Source organism: Hypomesus transpacificus, chromosome 9 (assembly GCF_021917145.1).
Source record: "Hypomesus transpacificus isolate Combined female chromosome 9, fHypTra1, whole genome shotgun sequence".
Lineage (NCBI taxonomy): Eukaryota > Metazoa > Chordata > Actinopteri > Osmeriformes > Osmeridae > Hypomesus > Hypomesus transpacificus.
The window spans coordinates 5,763,307-5,791,075 of record NC_061068.1 but is presented as its reverse complement, the minus strand read 5'-3'; the positions used below and the strand labels follow the sequence as shown (position 1 = coordinate 5,791,075).

At 46.6% G+C, this 27,769-nt stretch overlaps 1 protein-coding gene across 2 annotated transcripts; it reads right to left on the bottom strand.

Annotated features, from left to right (window-relative positions):
* Nucleotides 1–5: 5 nt before the first annotated feature.
* Nucleotides 6–26,700, bottom strand: fgd5a (FYVE, RhoGEF and PH domain containing 5a). Of its 2 annotated transcripts, XM_047025608.1 has the most exons (22): nucleotides 26,612–26,657; nucleotides 26,402–26,458; nucleotides 21,864–24,750; nucleotides 16,894–17,011; nucleotides 15,979–16,037; nucleotides 15,581–15,611; nucleotides 12,545–12,696; nucleotides 12,108–12,264; nucleotides 8,011–8,098; nucleotides 7,687–7,737; nucleotides 7,437–7,495; nucleotides 6,594–6,665; nucleotides 6,345–6,413; nucleotides 4,387–4,470; nucleotides 4,217–4,296; nucleotides 3,853–3,949; nucleotides 3,405–3,542; nucleotides 3,109–3,211; nucleotides 2,849–2,985; nucleotides 2,372–2,500; nucleotides 1,800–1,954; nucleotides 6–1,565 (listed from the first exon to the last, which is right to left on the bottom strand). In XM_047025608.1, the coding sequence occupies exons 2-22, from the start codon at nucleotides 26,409–26,411 to the stop codon at nucleotides 1,529–1,531; spliced, it is 4,713 nt and encodes a 1,570-aa protein (XP_046881564.1). In that variant the 5' UTR covers nucleotides 26,412–26,458; nucleotides 26,612–26,657; the 3' UTR covers nucleotides 6–1,528. The 2 variants fall into 2 exon arrangements, with proteins under 2 accessions (XP_046881564.1, XP_046881565.1); XM_047025609.1 differs by having other exon boundaries at nucleotides 2,399–2,500; nucleotides 26,402–26,700.
* Nucleotides 26,701–27,769: the final 1,069 nt, after the last annotated feature.

The following is a 27,769-nucleotide window of genomic DNA, read 5'->3' as shown; positions in this document are numbered from 1 at the left end:
TACGTTGTTTAGATAAGTTTATTTTCAGTATGTATTTACATCAACATTTACAATGCACAATATGCAAGGCCATTAAGAGGTACAATCCATTACACTGTAGGTATAACTCATAAACACACTAATAAAAGCAAACCGGATTAGCGTAAGGCAGTATGAACAGTACAATGTGATGATTTACAGCATGTGATAGTGTCTAAGTAAGGACTACCTACATTTCGGCCAGAGTTCAAATGTGGCCTAGCAGGTTGGATGGCCTTTTGTTTTGACGTCTTCAAGTGTGAAGGGTAAACGTTTAAAGGAAGGCACACTGTCACTAATACTGCTGGGAATTTCCCTTGATTGATGCAAAACCTGATTTTGGTAGTTGTACTGTATATGACATCATAGCTTATTTCACAAGGATGCCACATGAAATCTGAGTCTATTCAATAATGACATGCATTGTCATGCATACTGTATTTTGACAGCAGAAATTGTAAAATTGTAATGGTTATAAAATGGAACCATTCCTTAAGTGCTTGTTTAAAGAACATGGATTTGTCATTCATTAATGGTTCCAAATCCACCTGAATAATTACACACTTAAAGTAAATATTTTGGGGTGAAATCAAACAATGCTTTAAAATATAGATGAAATGAAACTTTAAAAACGATTAAAACTTTAGAGAAACAGTTGTTCAGGATCTTACTGTCATTGTTTTTGCATGGGGGTAGATGATTTACTGTGATAAATCGTTATCATTAAGAATGCAGCAAAATGGTCTCGCTGGAAACATAGAACATATAAGAACATTTCTGTACAACAATCTCATATACCTCACTTCAACATATTGAATATGAGGCCTACACAATATATATACTCAACATATAATATGTCATAACATATGCTAAAATGGCAACAAACTATTCTTTCTCTTGTAAATACTGTCACAACTTGTAAATACTGATTTGAAACATCATTTCTTTCTTAATTTTTGCATTAAAAAAGTACATAAAATCCATAGCAAGATTAACGGACAGTTGTCTCATATTCAAAATGAAGGCGATTTATAGATGGAGATTCAACAGTAGAAAAATGATGGTCTGCACTGAGTGCACGCCGGTGCTGGGACATAGTTCCTCAGAAACGGCACGAACACACGTCACGTTGTCAGTGGGGTTTAGGATGGAGGAGCAAGAGTGGAGGCATGCAGTCTCTTTCTAACTAGCAGCTTTGTGCCTTATATGATCTGAACAGAAAACGACGAGCTCGTGTTCCTTTGTGGCCTCTTCGATTTTGGTGATTGGTCAGGAGTGGGTGCATTACTCTCCATTTAACAACAAACTCCATGCAGAGGGTATCCTTCTCCACTAGGCGGCAGCATGGCTACAGATCCTATTTTCCAGTGAGGCATTCTCACAGAGTGGGAGTTTATGAATCCAGGAAAGATGAACAGAAGTCACCTCTTGATAGATACGAGTGACAGTGCGCTGTTCTGTGGGAAGGCTGGGGCCGTGTTGAAGTGGGACTGAGGAGGGAAAGCAGGTGCTATAAAACTGTGGCCTCTTCTATGGCGTTGACCCACCTGCCAAAAAGAGAAAACAACATGTTTTTTTATCCAAAAAGCCCTGTGTATTTCAGGTTAGAGTGACTGCTATTTACTTGAACAGTAATTTGAGTCCCTGATGTGTGTGCCTGTGCTGTGTGTGTGTGTGTAGAACGCAGTGTGTGTGTGTGTAGAAGGCGGTGTGTGTGTGTGTAGAAGGCAGTGTGTGTGTGTGTGTGTGTGTGTAGAAGGCGGTGTGTGTTCCAAGCTGACCTGCGCGCTGCATGCTCGTCCTCTGCTCTGAAGGTGTAGTAGAGGGTCTTCTTGTGGTAGAGGTGAAACACGTTGCTGCTCTGCTCCCCCTCTGGTTGCTCTGACAGCTTCACTGTGAAGCCCTGCAGAGGAAGACTCTCTGATGCCACCTTGTCCTGAGGGGAGCGAGGAAGGGTGAGAGGGGTGGGAGGATCTGTAGCTCAACTTAACACTCAGCAATACAAACAGGAATACTCCTTTAGGTCACTGACTCACGTCAGTGGACGGATGCACACTTGAGTTGTCCATTATGTTCAATATTATACAACACATGGTTCAAGCAGATCATGCAAAAAGAATGAAAGTGAGAGAGCAAAGAAATTCTCCACCTGAGGACTGTGCATAGGGGCTTTAGCGTGTTTGTATGTGTGTGCGCGTGTGTGTGTGTGTGTGTGCATATGTGTTTGTATGTGTGTGCATGTGTGTTTGTATGTGCATGTGTGTTTGCATGTGTGTTTGTATGTGTGTGTGTGTTTGCATGTGTGTGTGTGTGTGTGTTTGGGGCTGGTGTGGGAGACTCAGTGCCCCCTCACCTCGCGTGCTGTGAAGGTGTAGAGCACCTTGTCTTTGAGGAGGAACCACAATCTCTTCCATTTCCTCTTGCTCTTCTTTCGGCGCTGCAAGATGCCGCTCATGGTGGAGCCCTCGGCCCCCAACACCACCTGCAACACAGGTCAGAGGTCACTGTCAGGGGAGGTCACTGGCAGTGGTCCAGCACTGTACTGGACAAAGTACATACATACACTGGGACATTGGTGGAGTGACAAAAAGGAGAATGTACAGGCAGAGGGAGCGAGAGAGTGGTTAGCTAATGCCGTGGGCAGACTATGGGTCTTAATCAGAAACATTTCTGTTTTCATAACTATAAAATCAATCCGTTGCCGGCTTCAAAGACTCTGAGATCAACCCGTGCCAAACAAGACTGTGAGTAACGTTCTCTCATGTCAGGGCCTGTTATTGGTGTTCACTTTGATTTGAGAGGCACTGCTTTCTTTTTTACGGTTCCAGACCTGGCTGAGAGGGGAGTTGTTATTCCTGCTCCTCCACAGGCTGGGGGTCTGGAGGGTCTGGAAGACTGCGGACAGGGGCCGGCTGGCCCTGTGGGAGCGAGGGCTGGAGTCACCACACGCCCCTGACACACTAACACCTACACACACGCACACGCACACAGATAACATGAGGATGAAAAGTAAAGAAATGAGTAAGAAAATATTCTTTGCAATTCATACGTTCAGTCAGGTGAAGGTGGTGTATTACAGGTCCACTGTACCTCTTTTCCTCAGCTCGTCATAGCAGTGGTCACACACTTTGGACAGTCTGTCTTTGAGATACTTCAGAGGGTACCTGTTCCTGGAGCAGGCACGACACACAACCTGGGGGAAAAAGCATAGAGGAGGGCGTTAGTGCAAAGCCATACAGAAGCGTACATAGGATCAACTTGATAACCAGCAACATAACAACGACCAATATAACAACCAGAAATAGAACCTAAATAATACCCAACAACATGATAACCTGGAACATTATAACCAACAGGATGCGTAGGCGGTGGCCTGAGTTTCTGACCTTGCCACAGGCATTGCAGTGGTGGCGTCGGAGGGTCAGGCTGAAGTCAGAGGTACAGTTCATACACATCATCACGTGAGACACCGACACCATGACTGGAGCTGCCTCTCCCAGGGCCATCCACAACTTCTCTCGGGCCTGGATGAACACACAGCAATGTTACAACGAAATGTTCTTACTGCATGAAAATATACAGATATTTATTTGGACTTGACTCCGGGGTAGCAGAGTAGAGTTACATTTAGTCATTTGGCAGGCGATCTTATTCTGAGCGACTTACAGTAAGTACAGGGACATTCCCCCCGAGGTAAGTAGGGTGAAGTGCCTTGCCCATGGACACAACGTTATTTTTGGCATGGCCGGGAATCGAACCTGTAACCTTCTTATTAATTGCCCGACTCCCTAACCGCTCAGCCATCAGAGTTGCGTTAGGAGTGAGAATTTTTACCTCGCTGCAGGGTCCTCCGAAGGTGCAGAGTCCTGCAGCGTGGTCCGCTATGGCCCGGCTCAGTGTGTGGAACCAGTCCTCCCTCTCTCCACATGAGCTACACACACACACACACAGAAAACATGCTGAATATTACATTTATTTACGCCACCTCCCTACAGGAGAGAGCAGAGGAGAACATTAGCTAACCACATCCCTAAAACACAGGGCTTCTGAGACTGGTTTGTGTGCTTGAGAGCCTCGATTGCTACCAACTCCACAACAACAAAGGGAGCGAAAGTATGTTCCTAGACACAAAGACACGGGCCCAGTCTGTGAGCCTGAGCACGAGGACCTGGCTCTACTGGTAAGGCCACTCCCTCACCTAGCTGACAGCGTGATAGTGATGTCAGACACCTCGATCCTCAGGCCGTTCAGCACGTTGTCTATGACCGGCTTGCTGACCTGGAGGAAAAGACAAGCACGCGACCTGTCAACAAACTGCATACTGACACAGGGGCCAGACCATACTTCTGGGGTAAAAGGTCAACTCACTTTCATCCCAGACAGAGAGAGTGTGTTTTTCAGCCTGTATTTCCCATCCTGCTGAGGGTAGGTGTACAGCATCATGTCATTCATCTGATGGGAGACAGAAAAATAGACAGGTCAAAAATCCCATATCTCATATGAACCTTTAAGTTGTATCCATACAATTTACTTTGGGTATAGTAAACAGTGAAGGAGGGGGATTTTATAATGGCAGAGTTTCTGACTAACATGGCTTTATGACCCTCTACTGCCACCAGGAGGCAGTGTGAGCTTGTCCAAGTTCTGCTTAGCTTGTGAGTCACACGTTCGTTAGTCTGTTAGTTTCCTTTCACACCATTCACACCTCTCAGCTTAATCCTACAGCCACCAATTCCGATGTTAGTACACAACAAAGCCTGCATGATAAAAGCCAAGGTTTGTTTGCTTATCACACACAAAGTATTGAAGAACATGCTTCGGGCCATTGTGTTTCCAGCTGCCTTATTTAGAAGGAGACAAAAGGGGTGACATCATCGCTCACACATCATGTGTGGTCTAAACATCCGTGGGTCATAAGGCTGCATCCAGGAATTCACCGCCCTCTCCTTCCCAAATGTCTGTCCACTCCAAGCCATGTCCACTAGCCCTGTCCACCCTCCCTTCAGTCAGCCCTGTACCCCAGCCCTGTACCCCAGCCCTATCTACCAACCCTCCTCCTAACCCTGTCCACCCCCCTCCTCCAAGCCCTGTCTCCCAGCCCTCCTCCCAGCCCTCCTCCCAGGCCTCCTCCCAGCCCTCCGCCCAGCCCTGTCTCCCAGGCCTACTTCCTGCTCTCAGCTGTGTGAGAGACTGGCTGGGTGGCTGGGTGGAGGCAGTGACACTGCAACAAGAAAAACAACTCAACAACAACAACACAAACAGACTGAGACCGTGACTGTGGCCATACTGCTTCTTCTGTGAACCTGCTTCACCCTGCCCCTCAGACAGAGTTATTTACGCTGTCTCTCTCTCTCACACACACACACACACACACACACCCACCCACACACAGAGTAAGGCCTTACATATTGGTTCCTAGGAAGATCCAAGAAAATGCAGGAATTACTTTACCAACCACTTTTACAGTCATTGCCAGATATACCAAGCTTGTACCACACCTATCCTCTTCATACCCCTCTTTCATCCCCATGACAACCTTAAACCCTTCACCTGTCGCTCTTCCCTCTTTTGACAGCTCCCCCTCTGTCTCCCATCTCTCTGTAATCCTTCCTCTCACTCATCCTCTGTCTTGGGCTTTCTAAGACCTTCCACTGGTTGCCATGACAGTCCTCTGATGGTGGAGTAGACTGGTGTGTCTCAGTGTCGGTGTCAATGTCTCGATGACTGATCCTCTCTATTTCAAAACACTTTCCATAAAGGCCCTTAAATGACGCCTGGCCCTCTCTGACTGAAGATACAGGGTGTTACACAAGTGAATCTGAAGAAAGGTATGAAGGAGTGAAATACGCTGTTGTTACAATAATAACAAACAATGCTATATTATGTCAACATGAACACCAAGCTCTCCCTCCCTGCTCTATCTACATGTGTGAGCCATGGTTATTCCTCCTCCTCCTCTGGCTCTAGAGGGTGTCTGGCTTTCACAATCCTGTCAGTTCACTCCCTACACAGGAAGCCAGCATCCAGTGACCCACACCAAACATCCTGTGAGGAAGTGGAGCCCTGGAAAACAAGCCCTGAGAGAGGGAGGCCCGGTGGCCTTGTCCCCCCCCCCCCCCAGTCTCCACTATCTGCCCCTCAACCTCCCATGTCTGTCTCTACCTTCCCCACTCCACCCTGTGGCCCTGTCTCCTGTTACCTCCCCTGTCCTCCCTGCCCCACCTGCAAGTCATTCGTCAACATAATCACAGCACAATACAAATGAAACATATCTGCAGAATTTGTAGTTGTCTTGTGTGGTTAGATAGAAAACACACAATACTAACCAGGAACAGGTGTCTGGGCTGCCGACTCTTCCTGGATACTTTCATGAGAGTGCCCTCCTTGACAAACACCTGCACACACACACACACACACACACAGTAAGTGAGCAAGAAGGCACTCTGTACATTTGGCCTGCTGGCTCCAGGGACCGATCCCAGCCAGGGTATTGGTGGTGTGATAGCATTTTCTCTGCGTATGTTCTGATAGTGAAACTGAGTAACACTGTCCAGACTCAGGCAGACGGCACTCACCCTGTCTGGCTGGAGGAGGTCTCGCTTGCCTCTGACACTGAACTCTATGTGGACCAGCCGCAGCAAGTTCTCCTGAGAGAAACACAGACATTTTTTCCAGTGAGGGACAGGGAGAATGGGAGAGCGGGGATTCAACTGTCCTCGTTTGTTTGTGAATGAGAAGGAGGGAGGCGGAAAGGATGTGTGGCTGGAAACTGAAAGGGAGCTGGGGAGATAGAGGGTTCCTGTGTTAGTGTGTGTGTGTGGGGGGCACACTTGTGAGACAGTGTGCTTGTGAGTGTGTGGGGGAGGGAGGGAGGAGAGAGGGAGGGAGGGAGTGCGAGGGTGAGATAGACGGAGGAAGAAGGAGACAGTGAGCAGGATCAGTGGGGGAGGAGGTGTTAATGAGCACGAGATGCAGAGAGAGAGAGAGAGAGAGAGAGAGAGAGAGAGGGGGGGGGGGGGGAGCAGGGAGAGGGGAGGAAGGTGACAGTGTGGGCTATCTGTGACTGAGCTGAGTGGGTGTCTGTGCGAGAGGGATGCGGCGTGACAGCGACTCAGAGGAGGATAAGTGTGCATGAGATCGTCAGCCCCTCACTCTGCACCCTTTGTTACGGTGCACCCGGGAGCTTTTGATGACGTCACCTTTTCTCGTCCTTGCATAAATCACCGGTGACAGCGGAGAGACAGAACGGTGTGGTCACCCAGAAAAAGGAGGTGCATTTGGAACATCTAAAGTACAGGGGCTCCGTGGTAACATCAGCAAGGGGCTACCAAGGATCTAGTCAGAACAGTATACTCACATGCACATACAGGCCCACAAACAGAAGACCTAACATACAGGCACACAAACAGAAGACCTACCCCCTGCTTGAGGTTGTCATTGGCCTGGTCCGCTACCTCCGAAACGACCACCAGGGCAGCTGAAGCACAGAGCAGGGATAGAAAGGGTTCATGTGAGTCTCTGTTCTGTGTTCAGTCCACACTGCCTGCCTGTCTGGGCGTACGGCCTTGTGGTGCTGTGGAGGAGCTTCCCTGGGTGTGCGTGGCAGATGCTGGGGGGAACCGTCACAACATCCACACAGCTGAAGGACGTTTGCACAGATAAACATACCTTGTGTATCTTCATATTCTTTTGAATCTGGAGAGAGGTTGTTCAGGTAATCTAGAGCAAAGAGAGAACAGAACATGTTAGTTTGAATGACATCTGTAACTGATAAATGAGTGGGTAATGTGTGGAACGACACAGAATGTGACCTATTATCAAATAAAGATTCTCAGCCATTAGGGTTCAAACTGTCAATCCAGTTTGAAACAACATATGGGATCATCCCTAGATCCTTCTCAGTTGTGGCTACAAAGTTTTCCGCTCCATTACTAATCTATTCTTGTCTTTGTATGAGTGTGTGTGTGCGCGTGTGTGTGTTTAGGTGTGTACCTGTGAGCAGCATGCGGTACTGGAGCACTCTCACAATAACCTGCAGCAGCTGGTGTTTCAGTGGGGCAGCTCCGTCAGGGCCCTGCGCCTGCACACACACACACACACACACATCATCACACCTGCGCATAACACAGCACGCACACAACAACACAAATAGCAAACATACTACTCTCTATCGGGTCACCTCTGTAGGTCACTGATGAAAAAGGCATTGTTGAAATAACCTTGCCAGAACGTTCTACCACCCCGTCTGACCTACGCACGTGTCCTCACCACACAAAACGAGAACAATCTCTTTTCTTCTCCCTAAAGAGATCGTTTGGTGAGGTGAAAGAGGAGAGAACGGTACAATAAAAGATATCTAGCAAACCAATCAGGGTCTAATTGTCTGTGACAGGTATTCATTCCCACAGAGGGCTCAGAGCTGAGTGGTGGAGGAAGGCAGACACACAGCAGCCCTGAGGAGCGTCCTTATTCTGCAGAGACCCATCCTTCATTAGAGCGGCAGGGAGGGCACCCTGCTAGAGAGAGCACTGTCTTCTCCTTTACACTGGGTGACACGCACCTACACGTACCTACACACACCTACACACACCTACACACACCTACACGCACCTACACACACCTACACGCACCTACACACACCTACACGCACTTACACCCACCTACACGCACCTACACACACCTACACACACCTACACACACCTACACACACCTACACGCACCTACACACACCTACACGCACCTACACGCACCTACACACACCTACCAAACCTACACGCACCTACACACACCTACACACACACACACACTAGGCTGAAGGGAAATCCTGATCAAACTGATGACCCTGTAAAAGGGAGGGAGCAGGGACCTGGACAAGGCAGCCTTTGTCTTCATTATCAGAACTCACTCCTGACAGAGGGAGGGTTAAAATAGAGCTCAAATTGCAACCCGACTTCCACGGTGTGAACTACCCAGCGCACTCATCAGTCTCCCTAAACTGTCTCACAAACATCTCTCTCTCTCTTTTCCCGTCCCATCCTTTTCTGCCCATGGTGTCGGAGCTGGCCTTTCTCCTGTCTGTACCTTGTGCTGTAGTGTACTGTCTCTCTCTCTACGCCTCCATCAAGTAGGACGCCTGTGGTTATTTGCTCCAATAAAGAAACGGCCATTAAATCGTCTTACTGACAGCCTTTCCTGGAGTGTCACTTGTAAGCTGTGATCTAATTGACACTTGCTCAGAGGAAGTGGCCCGGGTGGCGAGCCAGAGATGATAATTAGCTTCAGGTTGTTTGGGTGATGGAGCCAAGGAGGAGGATGTCTCTGTACGTGCTAGTAAAGATTACAGCAAACACACACACACAAACACACAAACACACACACACAAACACACAAACACACACACACACACACACACAAACACACACACTTCTCCATCTCTGTCATGGCCTGCTGGTTTTGGCTTCTGCACACTCTGATCTAATTGGAGTGTTGTAAAGGAGGCCTCTCTAATTAGCTTCTGTCTGCCTCATTGCCCCGCTGCCTCTACTATGATCCCACTCCATCGCTCTCTCTTTATCTCTCTCTGTCCACCTGCTGCATTCCACAAACAATTTTTCCTCGTACTCTTGCGGGGAAAGAAGTTACTTGTTTTATGATCTTGTTTACTAAAGAAGAAATATGCCAAAGCAGAATGCATCACATCAGCATTCACACACATTGTGTGTGCGTATGGCAACGCACACATGCACACTCGTACCATTGGCCAGTGTTTATAGTCAGAACACAACCAACGGGCAGCTGAGGGAGGAGGGGCTGTAATCCGGTAAAGGTCCTACAGTGATCTGATCACGGTCGTGAGCTACTTCATCACTGTCATCACCACATCCACAATGAGATTACACCATGCTACACTGTGGACTGGCACTTAGAGCGCTTAACAGTAACCACTGTTCTACTCTCACACTGCAGAGAGAGAGAGAGAGATAGAGAGGGGGGGATGGGAAGAAAAAGAGGAGGGAAGAGAGGGGATGGGAGAGAAAAATATAGTAAAAGAGGAGAGAAAAGTGAGAGAGAATGAGAGAGAGAGAAGAGAAATAAAGAGTAAAAGAGAGAGAATCGGAAAGAAAAGTTCAAGAGAGAGATGGATAGAGGTTGGTAGCAACTCACTCAAAAGATCACATGAATGGCTACCCCTCTATGAATTGATCTGGTAACCTGACATTTACAGACGAATGGCTGTTTTTCTTTCACAGCACTGAGGCACTGACCTCTGGTCTCCAGGGCACATCCAGAGCCCCCTGGTCACATCCAGAGCCCCCTGGTCTCCAGGGCACATCCAGAGCCCCCTGGTCACATCCAGAGCCCTCTGGTCTCCAGGGCACATCCAGAGCCCCCTGGTCACATCCAGAGCCCCCTGGTCTCCAGAGCACATCCAGAGCCCCCTGGTCACCAGGGCACATCCAGAGACGCCTGGTCTCCAGTGCATTTCCAGAGCCCCCTGGTCACCAGGGCACATCCAGAGCCCCCTGGTCTCCAGGGAACATCCAGAGCCCCCTGGTCACATCCAGAGCCCCCTGGTCTCCAGAGCACATCCAGAGCCCCCTGGTCACCAGGGCACATTCAGAGCCCCCTGGTCACCAGGACACATCCAGAGCCCCCTGGTCTCCCTCATCCCAGCAGGGTCAGAAACACACACATCCCAGTGGCAGCTTCCTCACAGCACAGCACATCCATCACACACTCCCCAATACCACCACCACAGAGCTCTGGGCTCTGTCAGAAGCAGGCACGTCATATGGCTGTGAGAGGGGGGCACAATTCAATGTCAAACTGAGCCTATTGTGACAATACAAAATGAAATATGATTTAAAATCTCTTATGCCCACACCTGAATTCCTTCTCTGGTATACATTGACCATGTTGGAGCCCCAGTATCTCTGGTGAGGGCAGCTGCTGCTGAATATTCATGACCCCAGACAGTTGGTTCCTTGTCAGGCTGCGTTTCCTATCGCTATAGAAATGCGTATCAGCTGATCATGGGGAATTAAAATATAGCTCAGCACCCCTGTTTCATCCATATGTAGGTTCTCCATATCTGTGGGTGGTCTGGGTCACAGTACTGGGGAAGTGTCCTGGGCAACATACCAGCTACACCACACAGCTCAGGCTAATGAATCCTGCACGCATTAACATAACTGAATTAATCAAAAGCTAAGATAGACAACTGCTGTAGATATCCGCCCGTTAGATACAGTATGATTTACATCAGCAAATGATACTGGCAATTCTTTAATGAATAAAAAAAGGTAACTAGTGAAAAACGATCTTATCAAGGTGACCTGGAGACCAGAGAGAGATATCTCGTTCCTAAACACTGAATCAATTCTACGTCAGCAGAAGCCTGAATGGAGATAATAATGATGGCTAGATCTCCAGTGAATTATCTGGCTGTTAATATCCTGTAGTTACTGGCTCCAATTAATAATATACCCTGTTGTCATCATTAGGGGAATCATACACGTTTTCCTCAACATGGGAGTTGTAGTTTTCCAACAAATCCTTATTTACACTCTCACAGGTGATGGCTAGGATAAAGTGTCCATGGTGAAAAAAATCTGTTTCAGGTATTTGAGAACTATAAAACATGAGGCAGTGAAAAGGTCAGTTCTGTAGGTGAGTAGGATAGAGACGGGTAGGAAAGGCCAGTAACTCCCTGTGGAGTCTGGGTGACAAATCCTCACCCGCATGGAGATTACAAGAAGAAAACCCTGCCTGAATAAAGTCTTCGTTACATTTAGTCATTTTTTTCGTTAGGTTAGATCCTTCCATAAGATGAGATATTGCAAAATGTACTCAAAATGACCAAAAACAACCTGCATGAAACAAGCAAGTGCGTCAATTCCTGAATCTCATCATATTTGGCAAAACACTTTTTATAATTAGTATTATAAAACGGTTAGTCTTTGATTCTATGTGTTGAATCCGTTGGATAGTGGATGTAAAAGTTCCTGTCCGTATTCGACATCGTCCTACAAGGTATTTCCACACTTTCTGTGGGCCTTCAGGTTTCTGGTGTGGTTGTGGCATCTTACCTCGTACTGCTTGGTGATGGCAGCAAAGGCAGGGCACAGCCTGCAGCTCTCCTCCAGCAGAGACATGCTGCGGTCATACTCAGATATGTAGTTGGAAAACACAGCAAAGTCCTCTCGACGCGACAAGATGACATCAACAACCCTCTGACTCTCCTCCCTAGAGAAGGGCAAAGGGAAGAATTCAAGTTTCTGGGATAAAGACTACTGCAATAATTCATGATCAGTTTCAGTGAAAATTATTTCAGAGGGTGGTTGGAGAAACATATAGGTTTGTCCTTAACAGAAAAGAGCATACATTCTTTTACTGAATGAAGTTTCCAGCAGGGGAGTTTTTGCTGAAACGTCAGTCCTGTGCTTCCTATAGCTGTATGTAGATCCACAGGAGTGTCATTTCATGCCCTGTGAGCAATCTAGCTCTGTGTAATACGCTGTCTCACCATTGTTTGATGCGAGCCTCCAGCTCGTTGAGGATGTTGCTGTGAAGAGTGTACACCTCAGGGAGCATGCCCAGTATCTCCCCCAGCCTGTGCTCCCCCATCACGGGCTCCCCATAGTCCCCCACTGCAGCCTTCACGGCTTCCCTGAAGTCCTGCAGAAAGAGAGGGAGACAGGTGAAGATGGAACAGGAGAGATTGGGGAGTCAGGCAGGTAGGGAAGGGAGGGGAGACCGGAGGAAATCACAAAGGGAAGGAAGGTTGGTTCAGTCCTCCTAAACATCCTTCCTGTCCCTCTAATCCACCGTCACCTCAGTGCTCCTCCCTCTTGGGCTCGGTCCAAGCACTCAGGAAAACGGCTGTTTGGCTTGAAGGGAATACCAGGTGTTGTGTTGCATAATGGTGTTTTGCTGGTCACTGCTGCAGTGTTGATAAAAGCTCTCGTAGACCAGCCTACTTTGAGGTAGGGACCCCTTGAGTTAATACTTCATGGGAATAATGGCCCTTCAATAGACGTGAATACCCTTAACAAATGTTGTTTATCTACTCCAAGACTTGGAAAAACCGAAGAAACCTCCCCAAAATGGATTGAATGTGTCAAAATGCTTAACAAATATCTATTCTGTGACCGGGTGTAGCTGTCTGATACCTCAGAACGTAGCTAGTACAAAGCCATAATGTGTCTACAAGGACGCCCGTCTGGACCTAATCAATTTCAGTTTGGAGAAAGGCACAGACATAAGACAAACAGAGACATACGCTCCGCCGAGTGAACAAGATAATATGGTGACACTGTGTGCTTTACTGCCACCCGTTCATCATGTGCTATCGATCGTGTCTGAGTTAGCATTCATCACTGCTGCCGTGGATCAGAGCTGCTCCTCCGACTCTCCCCCATGGGATGCACACACTGCTGTCCTGGCCTGGCCCAGACACAGCTCACTAAAGCCTCAGTCCACCAGGGGAGCTTAACCCTCAGATTCTCTCATCTGCTTTCAACCAGGCTCATCCACACTGTCGTTGGACTAAACCCGACAGGTTGATTGAAAATGCTAACCAGTCTGTTGCACGGCCAGTTGAAGACGGTCAAACTAGAGGGAGGGGGATTCTCAGAAGGTGAAGGGTCTAATGAGAGGTGCTGAGGAAAAGTACTGAGGTGTACGTACTACCATACTGAATGCACTTCAACCATGTACAACCGCACAAAAACCTATTATTGGAGAAGCCTTCCAGAAGAACCCCTGAAAACACAACTTCACTTCCCATTTGGGGGCCGGCTCTGCAGTGTCTTTGTATTCTAGTTATTCCCTATCAAACAATGGAACAATAGCCAGCATGTTTTCTCCCTACACTCACTGATGGTGGTCCTTCCCCTAGCTGTGTGTCCTGTCTGTGTGTATGGGTATACTGTATCTGTGTGTGCGCTTATATTTGTGTGTGTGCACTGTACGTGTGTATATATGTGTGAGTGAGCCTTGGAGAGAGCTCTGTCTAGGATCCTGGGGATTTCAGCTCAGGGACAGCAAACTTTATACAGCCTGATGAAGACTCTTCACCACACAGAAAAGGTGTGGTGAAGACACGTCGGTCATGTGTCCTCTGTTCAGGGATGTACTGTATCCCCAATAGGTTAGGCTGCTGCTCTTATACCTTTAAGAATAACAAGGACCTGTACAGCACCTATGCATTATGCAACAGTGTGATGAAAATATCTTGAATGTCACACTTGAAGGGCAGGTATAAGGGATTCCTTCCTGCTATAATAACATTAGGCCTATTGAGAAACGGTAAGAAATCAAGGTTAAACTGCTGCTCTCAAAACATGGCAAGTGTTCAGAATCTGTGACCAAAGGAATATGTAAAAATGGCAATCTATGAAAATGTTAAAAGAGGTGATCTGAGAGCACTGTGAGGCTGTCAATCGTCCATACTATTTCACTGGAAACTTTTGAATAATTATCGTGGTGACACATTAAATAGGATCATTAGAGTTGAGGGACGCATCGTATTTGCATTACTCAGCTTTTTAATGGAGGCAATTTACACAAACCTACTACTTTCATATTTAGATGAGCCAATCATAAATCATGGTGTGAACACATAAGTAATTAAGGTTATGACCTTGCTCAAGGTTATCCAGTCCAGTCTGACTGATGGAGCTCCTCAGTCTGCTCCTGTTAGGACACACCCAGCCCAGCACACACACACCGGTGTACCAACACCAACAAATACCTTCTTCTGTTGCCACTCCAAAATGTGTAGGATCTATGGACTTATTTGTTAATAAAATATGATTTGATTTATTGCTAACAGCCATGGCATATCTAGAAACCTTTTTTGTGCGTGTTTCTCAAGGAAAAATCCATCTTTTATCCCTAGCTCTTTGGGGATCTGGTCTGGACACTGGCCTTGACAGGCAGCAAATGAGGAATAATGGGAACAGATGATGACAGCTGGTTTGATGCATGGTTGACCTCAGGGACTCAGTCACTCACCTCTGGGTCCTCAGACCTGTATAACCCTCGGTCCAAACCCCCCATGACTCAGCCGTGAGTCTCCAGCACATATGATCTTATATAGCCTATTTATATACAATTAAGACACAGAGTATAGCATACACTATGGACCTCCCCTTGATTGTTCTCAGTCAGTTACTGTATCAGCAATGGACCTGAAGCTTTGTCAACTACAGTCTGCTGTGTGTACCCTGCATCATCAACAGACTGCAGCTGACCATGCCAGAGTTGTCCCAACGAGGAAGTCCACCTCACTGGAACAACACTGATAAAAGGAGGGAGTGGGAAGGGGGAGGGGTGTTGTAGGCAGGAGGGCTTAAGAACAGACACACGGGAGGAGGTGATTTCATCAATGGGTTTTGTAATCTATACAGTACTTGTATTCATAAGGGCTTTTCCAAGCCGAGGGATCCCTTATATAATACAATTAACTTCTTATTACATTGATTTCTGCCTTGCAAATCACAGCATTTGCTAAATTAATACGATTTAAAATGAAATATCTTTTGTCAGGGTGTCTTACCTCTTGAAGGTGCTTGAGGGCTTTTACATGACTGAAAAATAGAACAGCACACACTCCATTTAGAATGGAAATCTGTTCAAATGTTCAAGAAACATCACAGCTATTCCTTGACAAGTTATTAACGACACAGTATTTGAAAACAACAGTCAACTGTCTTGTGAACCTGTGCTAATACCGTATAAAATACACCTGTGTAATTAACTATCAGTAAGGTTTTCCATGGATGTGGCTCGTGCATTAGCTAAGACAGTGATGTAGAAAAGAGAAAGAGAGAGAGAAAAATAAAGAGACCGACAGAAAGACCAGATTGTGAGGGAGGGAGAGAGTGTGCGTGAGAGACAGAGAATAGTCCACCGTAAAGCAGAGATGGTGGTGAATACATTACAGAAGATACTCACTGTCTCTCAGAGTCTACCAGCTCTTTGGCAATGTAGAAGGCCCGGGATCGCCCATCAATCTGGGTGACAGGAGCGAGAGAAGCAAGAGATGAATGAACAGAGCTAATGTTTAAAGGCTCTCTATGGGCACTTCTTCCTGTGGAACAATAATAGCAACAGCTACGCTGCATCGAGGAGATTGAGGAAAAGCAAATTCTGATTATTTTTTTTACTCTCTGTCAAAATAAGACAGATTATTTCATTAGAGCACAGCATAGACGTGAAAGCTTTCTCAAATACATGACTTTAAATTCAAATGCATTATGTATGAGTGGCTGTGTTCAGGGCAACAACAATGTGCCCATTGATTTAGAGGCTAATCAGCAGCCACTAAACATTCAAACCCTAACATAACATGAAGCCAGTTAAGGATTTACCGACATTGGTCTCACTTTGGTTAATGTTGTTTTTTCCAACAGGACAACTATTTACAAATACAACACTAATAGCATGTTAATCTTTATTTCCTTTAAATGCGACCAAAACACTTTCATCCAGAAAACAGTTTTTGGGACTGGCTCAAGTATTTCTCTCCCTGAGATTGTTTTTTTCTTTTGAAGAAGTAGAAAACAAGAGTGAGTCACATGGCTAGAGCCAGGCTTAAATTATTGTGGCAGAGAGACAGGGTGGAGTCCATCTCTGGACTGCTGTAAAATGGCTGTTGCACACTAGTGCTAAGGAGGGACCAGGGATCAGAACTGGAGAGGATACGTCCCATACACACATGTTTGGCTGTGAATCCTTCTAGAAAAAAGGCTCCTAATTCAGGCAGACCAACTCACAAGTGTTTTTTCTCTCGTATCAGTAAACAAGCCATTGAAGCCCGTAGTGTTGTATACAGTGGTGATTGGGTACTGTGTGGGATGTTCTCCTCACCTGTCTGTCATAGCCCTGCTCCAAGCCCCCCTCCTCCTCTTCAGAGGTGCGTCCGTGGTCCTCGTCAGCTGACAGCCCTGCTGGAGCAGCACTCACTGGGAAGGGTTCTGTATAGGCACTGCAGCAACAAGGACAGATACAGAGAGATAAGAACAAATGGAGAACCGAGACCGTAATAGAATAATCAAGGCTCCGAGGAACAAAGACCCGCATAACTATGCAGAACCAGAGATATGTATCTTCCAGAAGAAAGATCGTCTGGATGTAGCCAGCATGTACAGCACTGTAATGTATTTGAACGGCTTCCTATATGTCTCTCTTCATCTCATTTCAATTAGACGATCCTCCTCCATGTGTGCTGTGTCCTCTGCATGGCAGCATGGATGACTGGGAGCAGATTGCAAGGACATTAAGAGCATGAGTGGAGGCGTGTGATATGGGCCCCTGTAGTGAACAGGTTCACAGTGAGGGATAGTAATGGAAACCAAAGCTGTATGGAAGGGTGCCTCTAGAGAAATTCACAGTCACTTAAGCAGTTTGAGGATTGCACATACACACACACACACATACACACCAAGACATCCACTCTAAAGTGGACATTCACACCAGGTGGTAAGAAGTATCCTAATGAGCTAGTTGTATTGATGACTTGACCAGTCCCCAGAGTAGAGAAAGACTATTAGCTGACTGTGCTCCTTCAGCTCCTATGGACCAGAGGTTAAGAGAGTTCCCAGCTGGACGTCATCTTCACTGAGACACAGTCATCCTTCATGTGCCTCAGACCACACTGAAGGCTCATACGCACGCGCACACACACACACACACACACACACACACACACACACACACACACATACACACACACACCTTACTCTGGCTGAGGAGGAGGGGGCATCTACCATTCATTACTCATCTCTGACCTCCTTCCGTGCCCAGTAGTGGGCAGGTCGTGCTGATGGCTGGAGAGCTGTACGTACTCTCCTTCTCTGAGCTCTGGGTTACTGTATACTGAAGAGGGAGTCTCAATAACATTGAAAGAAAACCCCTCTTTATCCAGCCCACCAGATCTCCGTCTTTGACCACTTTATCGTCATGAATCTGTGTCTCCTGGACACGTTGAGATTTCAATGAGGTTATGAATTGCAATACAATTGAACTATAACTGCGTATTGGAGTGCATTTGCGTCCAATTGTGCTTTCTTTAACTGTTATATTGAAAGGTCAAATATATGAGGTCTGTGTTCGAGATTATTAAAGATTTTTTTTTTTTATAGCAATAGAAGTGTAGGTGTAACCAAAAACTCAGATTAGGAATAGCATGAACTGATACAAATAAATGTACATTAGGCCACCTTTGTAAATTTGTTGACTTGTAATATGTAATTTAATTGAGCTAAATCTTTAGCATTAGAACATCCATTAGGAACAATCAAAATGGCCTTTTTGTGCCTGTAATGGCACTATTATGGGAAAACATGCATGGCTGAGATGGGTCCATTAGCCAACACAACGTGGGAGATATGGATGCAGATGGGATTTTACAGAGTAAGAGCTGTTTTAAACTGTTCTGTGCTCTTTATGATGATGACTTTGTGTGCCCCATGGCTGTTGTGCTAAGTTGAAAGTATAAGACGCAGAATGCTAAGAAGCTAGCCTAACTGGTGCCCTGATTGTGGCTGTCATGATGAAGGAGGCCCCTAGTCTTTATGCAACAACAACCACAACATCGCCTCATTCTAAAGCCGGTAATAATAAGGCCGAATGAGCTAAACCATCAAGCTAACTGAACGTTAGCTGGATGCTAACTGGATAAAGGGCTTAACATTGCCGCGTTACCAAGTGAAGACAACAGCACCATTCTGAAGGGGACCTGACATTCCTCACACCACCACACCTTGTTTTGTTGTTCCAGTCACAGGGGAGTCTGGGAACCTCCACCCCACCCTACTGACCCCCATCCTATCCCTGTCTCTCCCAGCCACCTCTCCACCCTTGTCCTGCATTTCCTGTAAACAGCCGAGTGGAAGAGCCCCTAGGCTGGACGCTTCCTCCCAGGGGGATGACCTGGCAGCGACCTCCGAGCGCCTGGCACTGGGCCTAGGCTCGCAGCTCCGCACGCTGCCCCGCCACGGCACACCCTGCATGCCTGGCACCTCGCCTCAGCACCCAGCGCCCAGCCACCGCCCAGTTCAACAATGCACTTGTGATGACTCTCTGAACACCACTAACGTTCCAGCTTCTACAGATGTAGAGGGTTAGATGGCGCTCTGTAAGGCTGTAAAGGGGTTGCAAACCGCAAAACAACAGCTGAAAAAAGTAGTCCTTGAAAAGAGTTGATTCTTTAACATGCCCTGTAGCTCTCCTTTGTGTGGGTTTGGTCTGTTGATAATACATTACAGTACAGCTACATCAAAGCAGTAGCCTGGTAGTGCTCCGCAGAGGGACAAGTCACAAAGAACACATCTCCGAAAAAGTGCCGTCGAGCAGACTTTCCTAACTGACGATGCTGTGTTCAACTGTATGGCTGTTAGGTCCAACACAGCTTGGCCGACAACACTGAGACTACACGTGCACACACTGTCTCATAAGCTAGCAGCCTGTTTGAGCATGGAGCATTCATTATCCCTGCCTTGGATAGGCCTGCATAAATCATTACTGTGTAGCCTATGTCTTTACCCAACCTCTGTATTATGCTTACAAAAGAAAATGTTTCTTTATTGGCCTAAAATCTATGCTGAAACCGTGTTTGAACAGTGCTGTTCATTAATCAAGTGTGAGAGAATGAATTCAGAGTTCATTCTTACTTCTCTGTAACTGTTTGCCTTGCTTTTGTCCATATTATCCCTCCTGTGTCTCACAGCATAGCACTGTCCTTATGGGCTCCTCTGGCCAGGACAGCGGGACAGCGCAGCCCTTCTGAATGGGCCGGCCGGAGAAGAGTGTTGACTGCTGAATGTGTTCTCAATAAATCACTGCCATCATCGGCGCTGTGGACTAGGACAGTGGCAATGTCAGCCCTTCAGCAGGAGCTTGGGAGGGGGACCTGTACACACACACACACACACACACACACATACCCACACACACACACACACACACACACACACCCACACACACCCACACACACACACACACACACACACACACACACACACCCACACACACACACACACTCACACGCAGAACGAGCAACCAGGCAACCAAGGCATCTCCAGGGAGAATGCAGAAGATGTGAGGCAGGGCCAGGCAACAGGACAAATAGGCCTCCTTGGATCAGTGAGTGTGGTCTGAGGTTTGAGACCTTCGCTACACAATCAGACCAGATCGACCAGGAGAAAAGGAGCCTGCACTGAAAGACTATTGTTTGAGATGTGAACCAGATTCAAACCTGGGCTCCACTGTTTTCAAGTGGAGACCAGCACTAAGGAGGTCCTTGATCAAGATCAGGGCATGGGATGTCTCCACTGGTACACAAAAGCTGGCGGATGAGATAACAATGAAAGATACAACAGATTGTTGGTTTTTGCTCTGGAAATATATTGATTTGATCTCTTTAACACTGGGTTATTCAACCCTGTGGAGCTGTCATGCTGTAGGTTTTCCTTTTAATTTCAGTTTAAACTAACCTGATTCAGCCTTTCAACCAGCTAGTTATTAGAATCAGGTGTGCTAAATTACTGTAAACCTAAAGCCCTGCTTTAAAACATTATTTACGAGCTGTCATGCTGTAGGTTTTCCTTTTAATTTCAGTTTAAACTAACCTGATTCAGCCTTTCAACCAGCTAGTTATTAGAATCAGGTGTGCTAAATTACTGTAAACCTAAAGCCCTGCTTTAAAACATTATTTACAAAACAAGAGTCTTCACATTCAGAATTAAACAATGAATTTCAATCAGTGTAAACTAATATAATCTAAACACACTTACACTGAAAGTACTGCATGCACTGTGTAACAAGTCTTGGCTACATGTGTGTGTAATAAACAGCTCTGTAGGAAATAAAAATAAAGTTCTTGCAGTTGAGCCAATCTCAGCAGAACTGCTCTGAAAAGGCTGTCTGGAGGCTCCTAGTAATGACCTGTCCCAGTGACCAACACACAGGCCATCAAGCAGAGGTGTGTGATGATGGCTGTGGGGAGGCCCTAACTGAAGTACAGGGAGGTTGTTTAGGAACTTGTCCTACCTCTCACCAACCTTCTAGGGCCCCATGAACGACAAATGCCCAGGATAACCTCCTTGAATAAAAGCGATCCTAAACTTAACTGCAAGTGTTGGGTACAGGAGAGCAATTAAACCACACACTGCTCTAACTTTTTCTCCCATTCACAGACACACACCCACACAGACACACACACACACGCACATTTTTCTTTCACTCCTCTCTCCCCTGACATACACACTTTAACACTTTTAATTGTAACACATAATTACTTATTCCATTATGACTAAACCTGCGCTCTATGAGCTATTCAGTCTTGGGCACCTCTAGCATCCCCTCAGACACACACTGAGAGCCAGCACCAGATGCTGCCTTCAAATCTAGAAAATGAAAAAGCGAGATAAGCTCTCCCACAAGCATAGTCCATCTTCCCAAACCCAACGATGCTCAGCACAGCAGGCTGCTCATCCTGCACATATTCCACTCTACAAAAGAGAATCCTACTCAACCAGGTGCTCCCTGTTCATCCCAGCTAAAACTATCTATCAGATGGCCTGGAGGTTGAGATTGCTATTGAACTGATAGGATCTGGCCAAACAAGCCCACTGATGATGAAGAGAGTGGTTCTGAGTGGTTTTCTGTATTTTCCACACTAGAATCTATCAAGCGAGTACATGGAGCTCTAATTATGAATCCCTGGATATCCCCACTAGACGATGTTATATAGTTACATTGATCAATCTGACTAAAAGGCACTGACATCAAAAGGATTCCCCAAATGTTCCTTATGTCATCCCAGCACTGTACTGTACCTTTCAGTCTCCTGCTCAGGCGACTGGGATTTGCTGTCGATCCCAGGGAAGCTGTTCATATCCACATAGCCGTCATTCTCATTGGAGGGAGCCACCATCCGGTTGGGGTCCTCAAAGAACTCTGTCACAGTCAGGGCTCGGGTGGGCCTGCCTGGGGGGATCTGGATGTTTTCATAGTCAGAGTTCAAGGCCGGGATGTTCTCGTAGTCGGACGTGTCAGCACTGGGGAAAGAGATGGAGCGGGGCTTGGTCAATGGGAGGGGCATTAGGGGGCGTCGCGAGCGGTCCTCAAAAGATTCCACCCTAGATACGCCTCTGCTGCCGTAGCCCTTGAGATCTCCTTTCCTTCTCTGGGGGTCTTTGTAGAGGAGGAAGGTGGTGGGCTGGTCAGGGCGCTGTTGGGGTTTCAACATGCGGGACTGGAGCTGGGGGGAACTGTTGGTGCTCCTACGGTCCAGGTCATAGACTCTGGCTGGACCATGGTGACTGGATTCAGAGGAGGACCGTGAAGAACGAATGCTCCCGTCTCCAAAACCTTTTTTGTCTGTCTTTCTTCTGAACTTTAGGGCCAAGAAGCGTTTAAATGAGGACTTTTTCTTCTCGGGCTTGCCGGTGGTCTCATGCTGGATGAGAAGGGATGGGGAGCTCTTTGTGATAGGTTTCTTGGTGATGTAAGCCAGCTCGAATGGTGGCGGGATGTCCACTAGAGAGGTTGGTGTGGAAACACCACTGGACGACTGATGGCTGCGCTGAGAGAAACTCCCAGAGGAAGTGATGACACAGGGCAGAGAAAGAGTGTCATCTTTCCTCTTCAGCCTACCCTCTTCCTTCAGGGATTGATCACCGTCCAGGTGAGCAGCCAATGACAGTTCACGTCCCTCTGCGGAGTAGGAGCGTGGGTATAAGAGGAAGCGGCGAGGTTTTAGAGAAGGAATCAGTCTGTTGACCTCTGGCTGCTCTGGCCGTCTCAGGGGCTGTCCGTTCTGGTCTAAGGCCACCGTGCAGTAGTCATGGCTCTGGTACTCTGTACCCGTCTCCTCAGGAACCGTCTCAGGAACATACCCCGGAACCTTCCCCGAGTAGGACCGCGACCTTGTCACTATGGTCTTCCTGTCGAAAGAGACAAAGTTCTCCCCTTCAGAGTCGAACCCTGCCTCCTCATAGATATGTTCCTCGCTGTCAGAATCGCTGTCCTCTAGGTAAGGCACAATATGGCAGTCCAGTTCCTCTATGTCCTCCTCAAAGGCCTCAGTGGTGTGGGCAAAGACCACCCTGTTGGTGAGTTCAGGGGTCCTGCCCAGGTCCAGGTCCGTTGGCACAGTTATGTTGCACAGCCTGAGACGAGGCTGGCAGCTGTTCCTCTGACTGGAGAGAGCCTGCTCTCGCTGGGCTGTTCTCTCTCTCGCCGTCTTCCCTCGGATCTGCTTTTTCTCTGTGTCCTCTGCCTCCTCGTCATCATCTCCTATCTCCACGTAATCCTCTGATGAGACATACTCCAGCTGCTGGAAGTCATGTGCCTCGGGGCAGAGTGAATCGTCAATGTCTGCGTATTCATCCACTGACTCACTCTCTTTGGCTTCCTCTGTGAACTGGCCGGAGAGCTCAGTGCCCTCCCGAACGTCACCGTCCTCTAACCGCTTTTGCTTATCTTCTAGCTCTGCCACATCATCTGATGACACATAGTACAGTTCTTGGTTCGAGGTGCCTGCTGTCACCAGCTGCTCTGAAGTGCGTGGTTTGTCATTGTTGCAGTTGACATCCGGAGTCATCTCTGGGTCAGCTGTACCGGCTGTGTCCGCAGGCACCATCTCTATGACGGAGTAAGGCTCAAACACGTCCTCTGTGCTGGCAGTGAAACGGAAGCGCCCAGAGGGGTCCTTTGTGGCACGTTCTGGCTGCCACACGCCCGAGTCACCCGCCTCCGCCGGGTCACATGTGTCAACAGCATCCTCTGAAGGGCCAATCACATCGTAGGGATACTCCTCACACACTGTCGGAAGCGAACAGCCGTTTGAGCCCTGTGAGAAATGTGCCTCCTCGGCCTCATCCTGCAAACAATCCCCATGTGGGGCAGTGTCATCAGTCTCAAGACAATTGTTACTCTCTGATTCTGGTTGGCTGAGAGATAACTGATAAGAGTCTTCTTGCACTAAATCTTCACATGGGTCTCCTGTTGGTTGCTCGATGATTTTGGTCTCTTCAGTAAATCCCTGTTCTTCAACCTGTTCTCCTCCCCTCTCTTCTTCCCCTTCCTCACCAGTCCCCTTGCACTCTGTAAGTGTCTGGGTCAACGTGTTGTCCCAGTCTTGAGTGTCAGAGGGTTCCACTAGTGTTTCATCATTGTCACTCTCAGGTGGGTTCAAGTCTTCTGTTTTGCCAGTGTTCTCCCTTTCAGTAGCGTCAGCAACAGCTCCGTCAGTAGCATGAATACTATTCACAGAGCCTGCGCTTTCTGTTTCAGCAGCATCCTCTTCTGCCTCTCCTTCTCCCTCCTTCTCTTTTTGCTCTTCCACCATTGTATCCTCGCAGCTGACGTTGTCATCATGTCTGACTTGAGGGTTTTCTTGTGGCTCTCCTGGCTCCTGTTCTGGGGAGGAACCCCCAGGCTCCTCAGAGTCCCCCTCTCCTGGCTCCTGTTCTGGGGAGGAACCCCCGGGCTCCTCAGTGTCCCCCTCAGAGGAGCTCACATCTCCATTGCTCATGCTGTGATGAGAACATGGCTCCTCCTCCTCCACACGGGGATCTGACAGGAACAGGGGTCCAGGTTTGGAAGCAGCAGGGGGCTTGGGGCCCTGGCCAGAGGGACCTGGCTTTGGCATCAGCTTTGATTGCACCTTGATTGTTAGATGACTGCAAATCTGAGGTTGAGGGACTCGTTTCTGGTAATCTGTAAAGAGACGAAAGATATTTGTAACTGTGAAAGGCTATGGTTGAATCCCTGTTATTTAAGTGAATGTACTGAATTCCTGTTTATGATATATATTCCATGGTACATTTTTACACAAAATTGACAACAACAAAAAACAATAAGGAGAAATTAACTGATTTTCAAATGTAGAGGAAATATATTTATGTTATAGTCAGGGACATACAGACTATTGAAGGGCTCATTATCTGCAGGAAAAACAACATACTGGTGCACAACAAAATCTCCCTGTCTGGGACACTTGGATGTAAATGCAAAGCAGCATGCAGTATGACTGACACTTTATGCAATTGCAATTCAATACAACGGCTTGTGCACAGGGGGACATACTGTGATTTTGACTGGTGGATCACATGGGGTTTTGCATGTAAATAACTGAATGAGTGAAACAAATTCTCCATTAATGCAGCTTTTATAACACATAACTTTGTCCAGAGTACTGACTTTTAAGTATTTAGGTGAAAAACACACCCTCACTTAACCTAACGTATACGCTCGTGTTCTCTTCCTGTTATTTAGTACCTGCCCTGACGCACATCCTATTAAACCCTGTGTGCACTCTGGGATATCTGCCTTTCTCACTGTTTTCTGTTTCTCTCCTTAGTCTTTAAAGCATTTATCTCTTATTCTCATTGTCTCCATCTTCATTTCTGGCTTAATGTCTTTCTCTTCCTCTCCCTTCTCTTTCATACAAGATGTGACTTTCCTTTCAGTGACTGTTTCAGCAGACTCTTCTGAAAAGACTCCACAAAGGAAGTCCACAAGGAAAGAACTTTAAAAACGCACCCTTATTCCTCAGTTAATCTTGCTAGGACACATTTTTACAACACAAATTACGTGATTCGTATTATTGCCACAAACACAGGCACGTCTTGCTGAAAAAGTTGTTTCAGTGTGTCATACGGTAAAACCAGGAGAAAACCTGGGTTCAGTCCCTCAGCAAACAACAGGATATGAATTATGCAACAAGAATTTGATTGTAACAAATGTTACAAAAACAAAGGAAAAGACAGTCACTAAGACCTTGACTGAGCCAAGTGACAGGATGTGATCTCAGTCTTTAAAAACATAACACTAAATGTTACTATAGTGAGACTAGTTTGAATTAATCAAAGATTACTCTATTAACCAACTCGGCCCACAAACCCCAAACACAACATAGACCATAAGGCAACAGTAAGACTTGACCAACTAACTACATAGCATTCAATCACTGCTTTCAACTGTCACTGTTCATCTTGACTTTGAGGTCTAGTTTTATCCCGTCTGACATAATAACTCACACCTGTCGTGTAAGACTAAATCAAAATAGTAAACCTGTCTGATCAATGATCAATCTTCTAGTCAAAGCAGGACCACAAGTGCGTTATTCACTGTGATGACATATGAAGTAAAAAAGTGCATATTGCTACAATATTCAGTCGTATTTTCGACTGACATTATTGGAATAACACGCAAGCAGGAAAGCAAGAAAAGGGGAAAGAAGAAAGGAAAGCTAAATTTAGCTATGACACTAAAAGCCCATAGTAAAACAACAGCAGGAAGTAAACGGTGTAAATAAGGTGCTGTCTTGCTTGATTATTGCATTAAATGCAAGGATAAATTTACGCACCTGTGTTCATCTTGGGACATCACCCACCATAGCAACCGTTTGCCATCCACATTTTTTCTGAGGGTGAGCACAGTACATCCAAACGTTGAGTAAAGTCAAACTTATTTCGAATACATGATGATGAAATTATTAGAATTGTTTCAATTCTACGTTTCAGCAGTTGTCTCTTTGTCTTTGCCAATATAATCACTTGATCACGATTTCTCTTACAATGTAGCAGGTTTGTGTCCATTGAGAGCGTGTTCCCCCTCAGTCGATGCGCGACTGGAGCGCTCGAGGATGCATTGCAACTGTGGATGTTCCGTGTTCCCTCCCGCTTCCTGGGAGGTAGGTCTATCGCGCGGACAACGACCATTGACCAAACCCACGAAAAGATGTATGAAAAGTTAAAAATATTGATTCCAATAATTGTGTATTATTAATTATATAGCTATATTACTTTGATTTTTAAAACAAGTTTATTTATCTCCATGCCAATTTACAGATAATTCACTCATTAGTGGCTACTGATAATGTTCTCAATGCAACAAATATTTTTTTTCGGTGGCCTAAAACGTTCTTAGAATACGAGGTAAACCTACAAACTAGTAATAGTAAGCAAGTTTATATTCCCTTATGTGCTCTTTCATATTTTCAGTCTATTGCTCTCGTCTAACCCCCTTGAAAGATAGTTGCTTAAACTGGCAGCTTGTCACCCTGTCAGTTAGGCCTATTTATCATAAAGGATACGTAATATATTAATCATGTTGCAAATTCTCTACTACAACACATCCTGAATACTTGGAACTCCTAGAAAAAATTCCTAAAACCAATTTCTAAAAACAGTTTCCCTAGGACACCAAAAGCTTTTGCTATTGGCCGGGTTTCCTGCCTCAGCATCTGTTGCATGATTGGAGGAAGGCGACCCTTTAAAAACCTCTCTTCATAACAGGAAACTGCTCTCCCTTTTTCCTGCACAACAGGCAACACTTCCTTAGCAACAGATGGACAAGGATGGCAAGATTAACCCCTTAGGTAGGCTAATCTGATCTGATTGACTGGTGCTGTGCTGTGCCTGAAGGCTGGAGGAGACACTAACTTTGAGAAACCTCCAACTGGGACTCATACTGGGGCTGTTCAAGGACATCAAAACCTTCTGAAACACAGAAGGAGGCAGAAATAGATAGTCACCTGGGGCCACTTTTTTGACAATCTCACAATGCAGGTGAAACACCCACGCATTGGCGGGAAGATCTCCCCTCTATTCTTTCCCTCTCCTCACTTGAAGGTCAGATGATGCAGCAGACCTTTGGGAGTTTTCAACAGAGCAGTACTGAGAAGAGAAAAGGGATGGGGACTGGGAGTACAATCAAATAATAATCTTTTGTT

What these genes read in the sequence shown, in the direction of transcription:
- fgd5a (XM_047025608.1), bottom strand. An exon ending in CCATCACCAAGCAGTACGAG is followed by an intron (nt 8,099 to 12,107) that starts GTAAGATGCCAC and finishes GTGTGTGTGCAG; the next exon opens with GCGCAGGGCCCTGACGGAGC. An exon ending in ACAACTCCCCTCTCAGCCAG is followed by an intron (nt 2,501 to 2,848) that starts GTCTGGAACCGT and finishes CCTGTGTTGCAG; the next exon opens with GTGGTGTTGGGGGCCGAGGG.